Source organism: Carlito syrichta, unplaced genomic scaffold (genome assembly GCF_000164805.1).
Source record: "Carlito syrichta isolate Samal-C Ts95f unplaced genomic scaffold, Tarsius_syrichta-2.0.1 Scaffold305659, whole genome shotgun sequence".
Classification (NCBI taxonomy): domain Eukaryota; kingdom Metazoa; phylum Chordata; class Mammalia; order Primates; family Tarsiidae; genus Carlito; species Carlito syrichta.
The window spans coordinates 297151-312575 of NW_007249755.1; the positions used below are offsets into that span (position 1 = coordinate 297151).

General features: G+C 54.3%; 1 protein-coding gene across 1 annotated transcript in view; it reads right to left on the minus strand.

Annotated features, from left to right (window-relative positions):
- MYOM3 (myomesin 3) overlaps positions 1-14694 on the minus strand; it is a 51488-nt gene extending 36794 nt beyond the window's left edge. The window contains exons 1-7 of the mRNA XM_008062174.1: positions 14559-14694; positions 11399-11576; positions 10912-10992; positions 10050-10209; positions 9247-9404; positions 2956-3051; positions 1312-1400 (exon numbers count right to left, since the gene is read on the minus strand). Of these exons, the coding sequence (XP_008060365.1) occupies positions 1312-1400; positions 2956-3051; positions 9247-9404; positions 10050-10209; positions 10912-10992; positions 11399-11559 (745 nt within the window). The 5' untranslated portion in view covers positions 11560-11576; positions 14559-14694. The remainder of the gene's footprint in view (positions 1-1311; positions 1401-2955; positions 3052-9246; positions 9405-10049; positions 10210-10911; positions 10993-11398; positions 11577-14558) is intronic.
- Positions 14695-15425: the final 731 nt, after the last annotated feature.

The window sequence follows — 15425 nt, forward strand, 5'->3', positions numbered from 1 at the left end:
GGACAGCTGTCTCCCGAGAGCTATTTGGGGAACAGGGCAGGGGTGGAGAGGGCTGTGCAGGACAGTTAACAAGGTCTGATGGGAGGCAAGGAGGGTGGGCCAGACTCCACCTGTCTGTAGTCCAGGACAACTGCCCAGGAGTGTGTATGAGTGGATGTGTGTATATGGGTCTTCTCTCTCCTGGGGACCCTGAGCACAGGGCACGACTTTCTCCTGGGCCCAGAGGCGTGGCCCCCTTGGCAGTGCTTGGGGTGGAATGGACATCATTTTCCAAGAGCCTACCATATACGAAGCTTTATCCGTATCATCCCACTTAATCAACACGAGCATCTGAGGGAGGTGGTAGGATTCTCCCCTTTACAGACACAGAAATGGAGGCTCAGAGAAGTGAGGTGGTGCCCCCAGTTTACACAACCAGTCATCGGCACAGCCACGATGTGAACTCGGGTCTGACTGAGTCCTGAGTGTCTCCCTGCTTCATGCTGTGATTTCAAATGCCTGTGGGGTAACCTCCGGGAGAGGGGCGCCCAACTGGGAAATATGCACCAAAACCAGATGGGGCCATGGGGGTCAGGTTGGGAGTTGATGGGGCTTGGCTTTTGCCCATGAGGACTCCTCCTCAGCAGGGTTGGGAGAGCCAGACCACCTCCCAGAGGCCCTGGATCTAGACCTAAGTCCAAGCTGGTGGGACAAGTGTGTTTCTTGGCATGGCAGGCAGGTAGGCTTGCTTTGAACTGTTGTGTAGGTGGTGCCTGGCACAAAGGTGTCCCCTGAAAGGGCAAGTAGGGACTGAGATCCAGTCTGCTTTCCTTGCCAAGCCATGTGCCCTGGTGTGTGGGCTGAACCTTCCTGGAGGAAAGGGCCCCTTTTTCTAAGTTGTCCTCCCAGTTCACCCAAAGGTGCCATCCGATCCTGCAAACAGAGCAAGTTCAAGTCCCAGCCTTGCGACCGCCTGGTAGTACGGAATCAGGAACTGCCAAGTGTGCTTGGTGCATAGTGAGAGCTCAGGAAAGGTCAGTTCCCTTGACCTGTCCTCCTAATTGCTCTTGACGCCAGTCCAGGAGGCAGACGATCCTGCCTCACCCAGGCCTTACACCTTCAGTCCACAGAGCTGGCATTGCTGCCCACACCCAGTGGAGGGAGGAGAGTCTCACTTGTCCCAAAGGCCCCGGGGAGCAGGCGTCCCCCAGCTGCCCTGGTCACCCAATGCCAGGCTCAACTCCTATGTGCCAGAGGCCCTTGTTCAGGTCTGACACAGACACTCCACGTGGGCTTGTGGTGGCCTGGCCTGTCGGGGGCTGGAGGACTTACTGCGGACGATGACTTTGGCGAAGGCGGAGGCCTGGCCGTAGGCATTCTTCACCAGCACGGTGTAGGTGGCTGCATCCTCCATGGTGCACCTGAAGAGGAGAGAGGTCCCCTGAGACTGCTGGACTTCGTGGGGAACCCCAGTCCCCATCTGTGTGCAGGAAAGGCTGGAAGGAAAGAAACGCCTCATGGTGCCAGAGGGAAACTTGGGATGCCATCTCTGAAAAGCTGTGTGTCTTCAGGCTGGCCACTGTACCTCTCCAGGCTTTGGGGTCCTCTGGGGACTCTGGGGACATAACACCGCCTAAACCATCTCAGGGGAAAGTGCTTCGAAAAATATGACGTACCACACTCCATTGTTATTACCAACTCTGGAAGGTCAGAGAAGTTAGTTGACCTTCCCAGAGTCACACAGCAACTTCAAACCAGAATCCCGGAGCCTTTTTCTCTCACACAGAACAGCAGACGGACTTGGCCAAGGCATTCTGCAGTCTGTGCAGAACTGGGCCAGGTGCCCAGGTGTTCCTGATCTCAGGCCTGGGTCTCACCACCAGCCAGGCCAGTCCTGTCATGCTCCTAGTGGACGCTTGGGCCACCTCCAAAACAGGGTACCTTGGGGACCGAGAGTAGGTGGTAGGATGTGGCACATCTGACCCCATCAGCAAGCAGAGAGGGCCCTTGGTGCCTCCCCTTTCCTCTGACCACTCAGGGCAGGAGTCCCTCTTGGTTCAAGGGCCCTCCTGCCGGCCCCTCCAGGTTCCACGGCCCCATGCCCTTCCCCTGGCTGTGCAGCCATAGGGCACCTTTCTGCAGCAGCCTTGTATGGTCAGAGATTTAAGTTCCTGGATCCCCTCTTTGCTTCTGGAGCAGGGGATCATGTCCTGCTCACCTCTGTGTCGCTGAAGCCCAGTTTGGCTAGGATAGAGAGTTTGTTGTTTTGGAAACAACCCAGATGGAAAGAATTGGTTCCAGCAAGGCCCTGTACTAGCCATGGAGACCCTCAGCCCTTGCAAGCCCGTTTCCCCACCTGTAACCTGGGGTGCCAGCACTTCCCTGCAAGCATGGTGGAGGATCACCAGTTGTGTAAGGCAAGCACCTAGCACAGGACTTGGCACCTGGGAGGGACTCAATACATGGACAAGCCACGCGTGTGAGAGGGCTGTGGTTCGTATTCCCAGAGGGCCTCCCTCCACGCACTTGCCTCTTCCTTCAAAATCATGCGTGAGACTCACTGTCTCCTGAAAGGTCCAACTCCCTCCCCTCAAACTGCTTCCCCTTGCATATGTGTATGTGTGTGCTTTCTCTCCCCCAGCAAGGAGCTTTCCCAGCATGCCTAGCTCAGCAATCAGTCCTTGCTGCTAGTCTCTGAGTCCAAATTTCTCACCGTGTATTCCAAGGTGTCGGGGTAGGGGCAGGGATGTGTATGATAAATGCTGATTCCTGGGCCCCACTCCTGCTTAATCTGGATCTCTAGGGAAGGTGAGAGGTTCCACCCCTGGAAAGGATATCTTAACAAGCTCCCCAGATCCTTCTGAAGGTGAGGCAAACTCAGGACATATCTCTGAGGAAGGGTTAGGGGTCTGCTCTGGCCTCAGTTGCGGTAGGGGGCCTGGAGGTCATGGGGTCTCTCCTGGTCCACAGTCTCACCTCCTAATCTCCAGGGTCAGCAGCCCATAGTTGTTGGTGATCCGGTACTTTCCGGCAGGCAAGAGGCGAGGATCAATTCGCGTGTCATTTTTGTACCTGTGGGGACACAGTGATCTGTGACAGGCAGTGTGGCTCCAAGTGGGAGGGATCTGGAGCCTCTCAGACCTGGATTTCAACCTCAGTTTTGTGTTGCTTACTTGCCTGTGCGACCCAGGGCAGCACATTCACTGCTCTGAACCTCAGTTTTCCTCACCTGTGAAATGGGAGTATAAAAGCACCGTGCTTGCAGGGTTGCTCTGACAGTGAAATGGGATAAGGCATGTAAAGCCTTTCGCCAGTGCCCTGTGCTCTTGAAGACAGAGAATAGGGATCCTGTACTTAAGGGCCCTTCCCAACCAGGGACACTCCCAGGGGTACCCCAGGACAAAGATCCCTCCCCTCTGAGAGGGCTTGCCAGAGGAGTTATCCCCAATACCTGCTTCTCTTGTTGACCTCTCAGGAAGGCTGTTTTTTATTTTGGCTGTCGCTGTAATCACTGGGGGCGGGGGGGGGGGGCTTTGAAAAATCATGTCCCTGGGCAACTTGGTGAAACCTCATCTCTACAGGAAATCACAAAAACTAGCTGGGCATGGTGACATGTGTCTGTAATTCCAGCAACTTGGAAGGCTGAGGGGGAAGGATCACCGGAACCCAGCAGGTCGAGGCTGCGGTAGCCGTGAGCATGCCACTGCACTCTAGTCTGGGCAACAAGAGTGAGACTCCAACTTAAAAAAAAAAAAAATCATGCCCAAAAGGACACAAAGAGACACTTCACAAAAGAAGACAAAAACAGCTGATGAGCATATGAAAAAATGCCCAACATCACGAATCATCAGAGAAATGCACATTAAAACCACAGTGAGATACTGTCTTACGCCAGTCAGAATGGCCATTATCAGAAAGTACAAGAACGAGGTATGTTGGCACAGTTGTGGAGAAAAGGAAGCACTCATCCACTGTTGGTGGGATTTGTAAACTAGTTCAACCTCTATGGAAAACAGTATGCCTATTTCTCAAAGAACTAAACATTGAATTACCATTTGACTGAGCAATCCCGCTACTAGGAATCTACCCAAAGGAAGAGAAATCAATATATTTTTTAAAAGGCTACCTGTACTCATATGTTCACTGAAGCACAATTCACAATAGCAAAATCGTGGAACCGACCTAAGTGTCCACCAACAATTGACTGGATAAAGAAAATGTGGTATATATATACACCATGGAATACTATGCAGCCATACAAAAGAATGAAATCATGTCCTTTGCAACAACATGGGTGGAGCTGAGATCATCATTCTAAGTGAACTGACTCAGAAACAGAAAACCAAACACCGTATGTTCTCTCTTATATGAGGGAGATAAATGGCCACAAAGATGGAAATAATAGACACTGGGGACACCAATAAGGGGGAGGTGAGGAAGGGACATTAGGGTTCAGAAATTACCTATTGGGTATAATGTTCATTATCTGGAGAATGGGCCACCTGAGACCCAATCCCCACACTACACAGTATGTCCCTGTAACGAACATGCATGTGTGCCCTCGAATCTCAAATAAAAATGGGAAGAAAAGAAAAAAATCTCCATGTCCGGTTTTTGAGCATAAGTCTGTGAGAATTTGCATTAGAAGCTGCTAATTGTTCTTTCATAGCCATTCTGATGGGCAAATAGAATTCACCCTGGGCCACTCAATATATGACAGGTTTTCTTGCTGTTCTTTCTGCGAGGTGTGGCCATATGACTTAGGATTGTCAACAACAGGTGAGGGCAACTGTCACGCGGCTGCTTCTGAGGACACCCTTTGCTCCCTTTCATGTCACCTTCCCCCAAGCCCTGTGGCAGGAGCAAGGCTGTGACAGCTGCTAAATGGTACTGCGAAGTCCAGGGTGTCCCTCCCATAGTGATCTAAGAGAAGCTGAGTCCCTGGGATCTGTGAAGCAGGCCCCTGGCAGCTGCATTCAGACATTGAGGTGGAAGAAAAATAAGCTTCTATCTTATTTAAGCCATTAAAAAAAAGGTGGAAGCAGGAGGATTGCTTGAGCCTAGGAATTCCAGACCAACCTGGGTAGCATAGCGAGACCTCGTCTCTACAAAAAATTAAAAAACTTAGCTGGGTGTGGTGGTGCGTGCTTATAGTCCCAGCTACTTGGGAGGCTGAGGCGGAAGGATCGCCTGCCCCCAGGAGGTAGAGATTGTGGTAGCCATGGTCGTGCCACTGCACTCTAGCCTGGATGACAGAGTGAGACCCTGACTCTAAAACAAAAACAAAAACAAAAACAACCACAATTCCATGCCCAGGCTGCCTCCCAGATCAATAAAATCAGAATTTCTGGAACTGGGACCTGGGCATCCGTATTTAAAAAAATTCCTGGTGATTCCCAAGGGTGGTCAAGTAGATGCCACTCTTATTTTCTGTGAACTCTGAGGTCTCATTCTCCCTGCTGTGTGGACTGGCCAGTGGGATGGCCTGGGGGTCTGGAAGCCTGAGGAATTGGGGCTGGGGAGTGTCAGTGCAAGCTGGGAGGCCTGGGTTCTTGATCCAGCTTTCTGTGTGAACTTGGGCAACTCAGCCCCCTCTCTGGGCCTCTGTATCCCTGCGTCATCATGGGGTGAATGACCCGGGGTGGTGGTTGAGGTTGAAGAGGAGGCCTCAAAGAGAGAGGGCGCCCCAGGCTCAGCAAGCGGCCTTCCTGGGACCTGGCCCCTCCCATGCCTTGTTTGTCTCCATAGCAACCAAACAGAGACACGCCCACGCTCCACCACACGGCCCCCTGCCTGCGCCCTCTCGGGGAAGGAGCCCAACTAATTCTCCCTGGTGGAGGGTGTTGTCTAATCTGGGCACACAATCTTGCCAGCTCTCCCAGACCCGGGGGGAAGACTCAGGCCCCCGGCCCCACACCTGTCAGGAACATTCCAGATACCTCTGCCTGCCCAGCTCTGCTTTTCCTGGAAAAAGCAGCTGCTGCCACTCTGAGCACGGCCTGAACAGCCAGAGACCTTAACACTTATCCCTCCTTGTCTCTGGGCCTCAGTCGCCCACCTGCACGTCAGGCGCTTAAAGGCATGGGCATGGACGCCCCCAAATGGCTTCCGATAAGAAAACAACCTTAACTGAGGCAAGGAACCACCCAGTCCTAGGTGGACCTCTTTAAAAAGTGGGATTTTAAGAACCATTTAAAAGAGTTGGATTTTTGTTTTTTGGGGACAGGGTTTTGCTCTGTTGCCCAGGCTGAAGTGCAGTGGTGCAGTCATAGCTCACTACAGCCTTGAACACCTGGCCTCAGGTGTTCCTCCTGCCTCAGCCTCCCAAGTAATTTTTTCTTTGTCTTTTTTGTAGAGACAAGGTCTCACTATATTGTCCAAGATGGTCTTGAACTCCTGGGCTCAAGTGATCTTCCTGTCTCCTTCTTCTAAGTAGCTGAGATTACAGGTATGAGCCACCGGGTCTGGCCTCATTTTGATTATCTGAAATTTTTTCCTCACATATTTTGGTGTTAGATTGTACTTTTTGAGGATGCTTGGCCTGAGAGCTTGATTCTAACCAGCATCAGTTAGATTCATGGCCAAGACCCATTTCTGTGGTGAACATGGCCAGAGTGGGCTTTACTTAATTTGCCAGGCTGTTGGCCAGAGACCCAGGATACTGGGCTTTTCAACATGCCATTCCTCAGCAATTTTCCCCTTTGGCATTTTGTGGAAACGTCACCTCATTCTTGACCCTGGAGGTGAGGCCTGTGGGAGCCGACACCCTCCTTGCCTTCCTACTGTCCAAGATTCCTCAGCTTGGTGTTCAAGGTACCTACCATCCAGCCCTTGCCACCGTCAGGCACATCCCCTCCTCTGCTCTGGTCTTTCCCTCCTTGCACCCTGGTCCAGGCCCCTGGCACCCCTCAGAGGGTTGGGGTTCTCTGAACACCCTGAGTTGAGGCCTCCCCTGACTTTCCTCATCTGCTGTCCCAGGCAGACGTTCCTCCTCCTCCATGAGCATCTATTGTGACACCTCCCCACACAAAAACAAACCCCTCCTTGGCCCTCCACAGCAAGTTGCATCCTCTCTCAGGGACACCAGCTCAAGTCAAGTCTCTCAGTTGTACAAACCCTCTGGACGCCAGCTGAGTGCTCTGTGTGTCTGCCTTTCCAGAGTAAGTTTGTGTGTTTGAGTTCTCTTGGTGCCGCTGCATTCAGGAAGTGCTCAATAATTGCTGAATGAACAGACTCGCCTGACAAGCCAGGTGAGCCAGGATCTTCCTTCTGATCTGGGGCTGGGTCTCTACCAGGGCCCAGACGGAACCTCTGGAGATCAATCCCGGGATGATGCATGACCCTTGCCCAATGTAATTAATGATGGAAAATCAGATAGGCAAAGCCAGGAGTGCCAGGGGCTGCCTGAGTCGCTTGGGCTGGAGGCGAGCCTGGCCTTGGCTTCTGCCTATTGTCAGGAATGTTCAGCTCCCTGTTGTGGCAACCTTGTTGGCAGGGGTAGAAATAAGGCCCCTCCGGGAGGCTTCCAAGAATGTCTTCTATGTGGGCCTTGGTGCCAGAGCCGGGCAGAACTTGGCTGTGGGGCCAGGACAGCTGCAGTGCTGACCTCCGTTTAGCCCAGGCCAGTGCTGGGAACAGGCCTCCTACTGGGACCCCCTAACTTGCACGCAGGGACTGCCCTTGTCCTTGGAGAATGCCAGTAAGGTGCTTGGCATCCTTTTTTTTTTAAATAAATGCCAGCTGGCAATGACCAGTCCCAGCGCCAACTCTCTCAAGATACCTTTCTTGATTGTTCCTGGCCTAAGTGATTTCTATTTCCCTAACTTCTGAAGCATGATATATGCTTTAAGAAAAACAATCATTATAATGATCACTTTCCTACTTTCTAGGCTAGCACAAAGAGTGAAGGTGCTTGGAGGCAGGAGACCTGAGTTTGAATCCTGACTTACATTGACTGTGTACATTTAAATAAGTCACACCACCTCTCTGAGCCTTGAGATGCTCACCTGTGAAGTGGGGATGAATAGTCCCTACTTCATGAGTGGCCCCAATGCTCAAATGAGAGCAAAGTGCTAGGTCACATAAGGGGGTTTCCGTGTAAGATGTTGCTGTTTTCCTTAGCATTCTCCGCTATGTATGGGCCCATCCTCTCCCTCCTGGTTGACTCTCCTCTGTTCTCCAAGTCCAGTTCATATGCGACCTCGTCCAAGAAGCCCTCCTGGATCTTCCAGGTGGGGGCACCCACTTCCTCCTCTTTACCCCTACTCTTTGATTCCAAATATCAAATCCCAAATATCTGTGTGTGGACATTTCCTTTCTGGGCCGAGAGGTCCTTGAGGGTGAGATGGCATCTGGTTGTTTCAGTCCTCCTGTGCCCAAGTCAGGTCCTGGGACAGATGAGGCTCTTGGTAAATATATGTCAGAAACCCTGCCTCATCCCCCCAGGTGCCTAGCAATGGCCTTAGGTCAGGGGATCCCAGGAAACAGTGGCTCAGCTGTATGTATGACATGCCTCCTTCTGTCACGAGACTGAGGCCTGGAGGCAGCTATGCCCAGTCCCACCTCCACCCCTCCTGTGCAAGAAACCCCCTACCCTCCTGTCCTCTCCCCCAGGAAGGCCTAGCCTCCCGGATTCTGCTGTGGTTACTCTCCCAGGAACGGCATCTTCTGCTTTCTCAGCCCTTCAAAAGGGCTGAGGGCTTCCACATGGTTGTGGCATTAAATCCTCACCACATACAAGCTGGACAGGAGGACTTCAACCCATTCTACAGAATAGAAAACCGAGGCAGACCAGGTAGCTTAAGAGACATGGCTCAGACTGCACACTGAGTTAGTAGAGAGAGAAAGCGAGGCCTAGGACACAAGGCTCCTGCCCCAGACCTGAGCTTCCTCCCAGTGTGGGCACCGCCCTCCCACCTCCTGCCTGCTCCTCTGGCCCAGTCTTGCCTCCCACCATCATCCTCAGTCCTGGAGACGCCCAGCCTGTGGCAGCTGCCTTCTCATGCCACCAGAATCATATTTTTATGAGGGCTAGCTCCCTGGGGGCTCAGCCTTCCAGCCCCAGGCTGGCTGGGGGTGGCTGAGAATAACCCAGTCCCCAGCAGCTGCTGTTCCATTTGAGAACTCAGGGTACCTGGGTCTGGAGCTTTGCTATGGCAGCAGGAACTCCTGGAGGAGGTGTTGGCTATAAGAGAGAGACTCACTCACATGACCCCAGAGGCCCAGAATGTGGGCTGAGTGGGGACTCCTCCTGCCCCAGCGGCTTACCAGGTGACCTGGGGTAGTGGCGAGGCCTGGACAGTGCAGGTCAGCAGGACCGTGGTGTGTTCCCAGACAGCGTGGGAGCGAAGGGGGATCCAGAACCATGGCCCTCGGCTGGAACACAACTCTTGCAGTTCCTTGGCTTCCCGGACCTTCTCCTCCGTCTGGAGGTGGGAGGAGGTGTGTGACTCCTGGGGGCCAGGGACCACCTCTCCTCCATCCTTGCCATTTCCACCCCAGTGCCCGGCTCTGGAGGCAGACTCCCATGGACAGCAGTCTCCCTCCACCAGCTGGGTAGTGTGGCTCAGCGGGCAGGGCATGGGCTGGGGTCTAGGCCTGTCTTTGCGCTTACTAGCTGTGGGACCGCAGGCAGGTCCTCCGTGTTCTCATCTGTAATATGGGGATGATAATAATGTCCTCCCCTCCCACCTCTATGGAGTTTGATTTTTGAAAAACATGGGCACTGAAAAAGCTCTTGTGTGACCTGGGGGGTGGGGGCACATTTGTCAGGGCTGGCATTTCCTGAGCGTCTTCTGTGTTCTAGGCACTGGAGAAGTCACTTTACAAACCCAGCCTCACTCAGCTCCCACATCAGCACTGAGAGTTTTTCCAAACACAACTATTTTACAGATGAGAATACTGAGGCTCACGCATGCTGACGTGCTTGCCCAAGGTCACTTGGCTAGAGGGCAGGAGCACCAGATTCAAACCCAGGGCCTGGACTCTGTCCTGGATGTCCAGCTCTTTCTTGAGAAGGGGCTGGGGTGAGGATGGCAGATGTGGAGAGCCACTCCCACCCCAGCCCTCACCCTCTGTCTCAGAGCCTTCCGGTCGCGTCTCTGGCGCAGCAGCCTGTAGGTCTGCAGGTAGGCGATCTCCGTCCGCTCCCAGTCATTGCCGAAGCCCACCCGCTTCTGTCCTCGCTCCTCCAGCTCCACAGCAGAGGTCTGGCGCCTCAGTTGGGCTTCCCTGCGGTGACAGAGGCCATCAGGACTCAGACATGGTCTGGGGGCCTGGGGCATCCTGACCAGTTCCATCCTCACGCCCAGCAATGCCGGCTGCACTCCCAAATACCCTGGAAGGGCCCTGCCTACAGTACGTGCTTAGTAAACACTTGACCATTGTTAAAATTTGCGAGGCTCTTTCACAAAACTTTGTTCCTCTCCCTTTCTCTGTAACCAAGGGGACAGGCATTAGTCTCCCTATTTTAAGCCTCATTGACTTGCTTTGGGCCAGCCAGGTTCGACTCCAGCCTTCCAGCCCAGGGTCCGGCCCAAAACCTGAAGCTGCCCCTCAGAGAGCTGTCCTACTCAGAGGCTCTCCAGTCTCTGGGCTCATGTGTGAAACTAGGGCCTGGTTTACTTGCTCCCTCTCAACCAGTTCCAGCCCCATCCCACCCCATGTTAAGCCCATTGGTGGCAGTGAAGTGGGCTCCCACCCTCTCCCTTGGGAACAGTCCCTTGCTGCTGTGTGTGGACCCTTCCGGAGGGTGGTATGTGGGCTTTGTGGGCAGACAACCCTGGGCGCAAACTCCTGGCTAGACGCTTGCTCTAGATGTGTAATTTGGGACAGGTTCTTTAAGTTCAGTGTGGGAGCCCAGCAGGGAGGCAGGGGACTGGACAGGTTGGCCCCTCCTCAGCCAGGGCTCCCTGGGAAGGTCATCTGACTTACCAAGACAACTCGGAGGAGGCCGTCAGAGCCAGGGCTGCTGCGAGGGCGTGGTCTGCAGTGCTGAACTGATAGTCTTCCTCACTGCTCCCAGGAGGAGGGGAGTTAATGGCTTCTGCAGGGTTGGCTGGGAATCTGGCTGGGGCTCCTGGAGATTAGGGCTGCACCTGCCCACCTCAGTCTCAGGGTGCTAGCAGGCAGAACTGTGCCTCCCTCCTCAGACTAGGATCTCAAAAAGTTCCCCTGACCCTGACAGGGTCTTCAGTGGGCAAGAATGTGCCTCCCACTTCAGACAGGATACAGAGGGTAGGGCTGTGCCTCCTCCATCTTCCTGGGGTCTCCAGAGGGCTGTGTTTCTCCGACCAGATAGGGATCTCAGCAAGCAGGGATGTGCCCTCCTCACTCAGGTTGGAGCCACCGGAGGGCTGGGATGTGTCTCCTCCCTCAGACTGGGCTCCCTGGGGGCTGAGTGGGACCCTACCATGCCCACCTGCTGCGGAAGGTCCGCTTCCGCACCGAGGAGCCCATGTGCAGGCTCTGCTGTCGCTCCTCCTTCCGCTCCTCCTCTTGTCGGTGCTCCCGCTTGTGGACCTCCACGGCCTGGGGAGACCGGGGGTTCCCCACACTTCCAGGACTGTGGGGCAGAGTCATGGCTGCGGGAGCAAAACCTGTCAAGGTCAAGGTGCACGGTCATTCCACTAGGCACTTGCCCATCCCCATCCATGCCATCTTCCCAGTGTCTCTGGGAGGGCAGCAGGGTGGGGTCTCTCTCTCTCTAGTGGGCAGACAGGGGAACTGAGGCCCGAGAGGGAGAGTGGCCTGCCTAAAGTGACAGAGGCAGACTTTGGGCTCTGAGCCCGGCTCTCTCCCAGCTGAGCCCCACACGGGAAACAGTGGCTTCCAGCTGCTCCTAGCACGACCTAGGGCAAGACTTTCCCTACTCTGGCCTCAGCTGTGACAACTGTGATGTCCAGGCTGTCTCTATGACTCAGAGTGGGCAGGGGCTCTAGTGAGTGTGACGGTTAAATGTAGAGACTCTGAGGCCAGCCTGCAGGGTGTGTTCACAGCTCCTCAGTCCAGCTTACAAGTGTGTGTGTGTGACCTTGGGAAAAGACTCTATGACTTGGCTTCCTCATCTATAAAATGGGTCTACCCTCCCAGCATAATCATAAAGGTTGGATGGGTGACGGCTGCTTAGTAAGTACTATATAAGTGTTAGATCATCGTGTGCTTTTTCTAAGAAGCCCTGCTGAAAAACTACAGGCTGCTAGAACTTTCCCTCCTCGAATCCCTTTTGTACTTTTTATCTGCACTCCACAATTTAGCTCTGATTCAGCTACTTGATTATTTTGTATCTGTGCATCTTGACTCTTTAACAAGTGAATTGAAAGCAACAATAGTGAGCGCTTACTATGTGTCAGGCCCTGTGTGAGTTTTCAAATGCTTTTTCCCCAGTCCCTCCAATAACCCAAATGATGACAGCACCCTTATGACCCCATTTTACCGATGAGGAGGGAATGTGTTTGCTTGGGGTCACCTGGCTGCTTGGTGGTGGATATACCCTCAAGGCCACGCTGTGGTCAAAGCTGGGACACAGTGGGCCACCTGGCCTTTCTTCTCAGAAGGGTTCACAATGTGCAGATCTTCCTTTGTACCCCTGAGGTTCAGGTCTAGGCTCTAGATGGCACCCAGCAGGGTTGGATGGAACTGATCTGAAGGGGGCTCAGGGCGCAGGGAGTGAATCCCAGGAATGAAGAAGTGAGGGGGAGAGCGGGGGGCTGGCGCACCAGCTTGCTTCAGGCTTTTGCATTATGTTCTTTCTCCAATCCAGGGTTCAGGCACTGCTGGGTCTCTGAGCACTCCTCTGATGCTAAAGCTTTGGTGAAATCCCTGAACGACTTTTACACCTTCTCCAGGTGGGAGTCCTGGTTGGTAAGCCTCTGCCCAGGAAGGGTCCATGTGCAGACTTGGGGAAGGAGCCAAAAGAGGAGACCACGCCTCAGCCCTTTCCTGTCTGCTTCTGTGAAAGTAGGCTCTGCCTGGCCCCCCTCTCCCTGGAGGGGCCTGCTGGGTGTGGTGGAGCGTGTGTGTGTGTGTGTGTGTGTGTGTGTGTGTGTGTGTGTGTGTGTGTGAGAGAGAGAGAGAGAGAGAGAGAGAGAGACTCTTCTGACCTGGGTGTGAACACAACATCCAAGTGACCAAGTGATGTGTCTCTAAGTCCATGACACGTGAGATGAGCCCACCAGCCTCATCAGAGATCCTGTGGCCTGGAAGGGGCCCGTGGAAGGTGTCATGGGGCTCAGGCTGCTGAGGGTCAATCTTAGTGGACATTTACTCCTTCCAGTTCTTACAAGTTCGCTCCCTTAGGGATCCACAGTTGTGGACATCAGGAAAGAGAGTGGATGACTGCTATGCTCATTGGGACCAAGGGCTGCCCCTAGATCTCCCTCGGCTCCTGCTGATAATCTCAGCTGATTTTAGTGGGACTGTCACCTTCTGGGGCTCCAGATCTGACCCTTCCTGACGGAAGAACGTCCCTTTCCACCCAAAGAAGTGGCCAGCCCTGCTCATCCTACTCTCTCCTCCTCATAGCCCAGGAGCAGAGCTGCTGGGTGCATCCAGACCGAGAGATCTCTCCCCCCAGCTTTCCCTGGACGCTGTGCCCTGGCCCCAGCAGCCGAGGGTTGACGCTCCCTGGCACCAATTGCTGGCTCCCTTCCCCTGGGTGCTCTGTTCCTGATTAGCGCAGCAGCAGGCCTGGCACTTATCGCTGACCTCTGGGCCTCCAGCAACCAGACCCCCAGCTTTAGCGGATGAGCCATCAATTCTTTTTAAAGCACTGACTGTTGCGCAGGATTAGGCAGGGACAAGTTTGCAGACTGCCTGCCCTTTCCCACAGGACTGGGGTGCCCTCTTCCCGGAACACCATGAGTGCCTGCCTGAGGGGGAACCACCACCCTTGTCTTTTCCTGAGGGTGCATAAATGTGGCCTTCCTGGCCCCCCTCTGCTTTCCTCCCAAGCCCCAATCTGCTTCCTGGCCCCCTGATAAGCAACCCAGGAGGCCCCTCCCCTTCCTCAGGGGTGAAAGAGAAATACACAGAGACTAGGTCTTGAACCAAGACAGAGGATTGCGTGGGGTGGGTGGGACGTGCTCTCCTCCAAGAGGCCACAAGTCAGCCTGGCCTCTGATGAGCTGAGGCAACTCCTTTCCCGTCTGGGCCTCGGTTTCCTGCCAAGCGGCCTGGGCACTGGAGGAGATGCCTTCCGGGTCCGCGGGCTTGCTCCCCTCCCCTGCCTGCGGAATTGGCCAAGCAGGGCTCAGTCAGCACTGCTGTAAGTTTTCTGGGCTTGCCAGTTTCACCCGGCCCTTGCCACTGCTGCTCTGTTGCAGGAAGAACACCAGTGCCCAGCTGGCTCTCAGCTTTTCTTCAGCTTCCACATCGCTGAGAACTCTGCTCTTGAAAGACCCAGGGCCACACAGGACAGCGAGATGGGACGGGGGTTTCTGGGGTCCCTTCCCATTTTCTCCTGGGGTGCTGCCCAACACACACACACACACACACACACACACACACACACACACACACACACCCATAGAATCACTTTCTGGAGGCATCCCTCCCCACCCTGATTTCTGGAGGTGACTCACAGAAGCAGCTTGCCCACTTAAGAGTCTCTGCGGAGAAGATTCCAGAGGGTGAGAGGGTTCTTGTTTTCTTCTTGCCTTCAGCTCGGCAGGCACTGGGAAGAGAATGCGCCCCCAGAGCCTGACCGGTCTTAAATATAGCAGCGCCCCAGACAGTCCGATGACAATGGATGAGAACTATGGCGTGGGGTGGGGGAGGGGAGGGGCTGTTCCATCCCTCCAGTGCTGCTCAGGCAGCAGCAACAGGTGGAGCTCCCCACCCCCCAGGTCCCCCCTCCCACTGCTCCTCCTCTCAGCTCGATCCTTTCTGCCCAACTCCAGCCCTGGTTAAGGTGGAAAGGAGGAAATGGCTCAGGCTTGGCCAGTGCTGAAGCTGGGTCGATACAGTTTTCCCAGCTGTCGGGGGTTCTAATGTGAATGCTGCCTCCAGCTAATGAGGTGTCCTGGGGTTGGCACACAACTTCTCTGGGCTGATTCTCCTTCTGAAGACGTGGAGACAGCGGAACTGGACACCCAGACTTCACAAAAGCGGGGGAAGGAATGTGACCTCCAAACGGCTCTTCAGTGCTCATGGGGTATCACTGGCTAAAATGGAAATGTGTGGCTTCTGTCTCTCTACCACCCCAGCAGCAGGCACGTACGGGGGAGCTTGGCACAGGCAGGAGGCGTTGGGAACCATCTGCTATGTCATAGTCCAACCACTCAGGCTGCCCAAGTGGCCCCTGCATGCCCCTGCCTTCCCTGAATCTTAATTATTTTTCCCTCATTCACTCACACCTCCCCCGTGCCAGGTCTGAAGGACACTGAGGATACAGAAGGAGACCCTAATCTACAGGTGAAGGCAGGTGCTTACAGCAGGGGGATAACTAG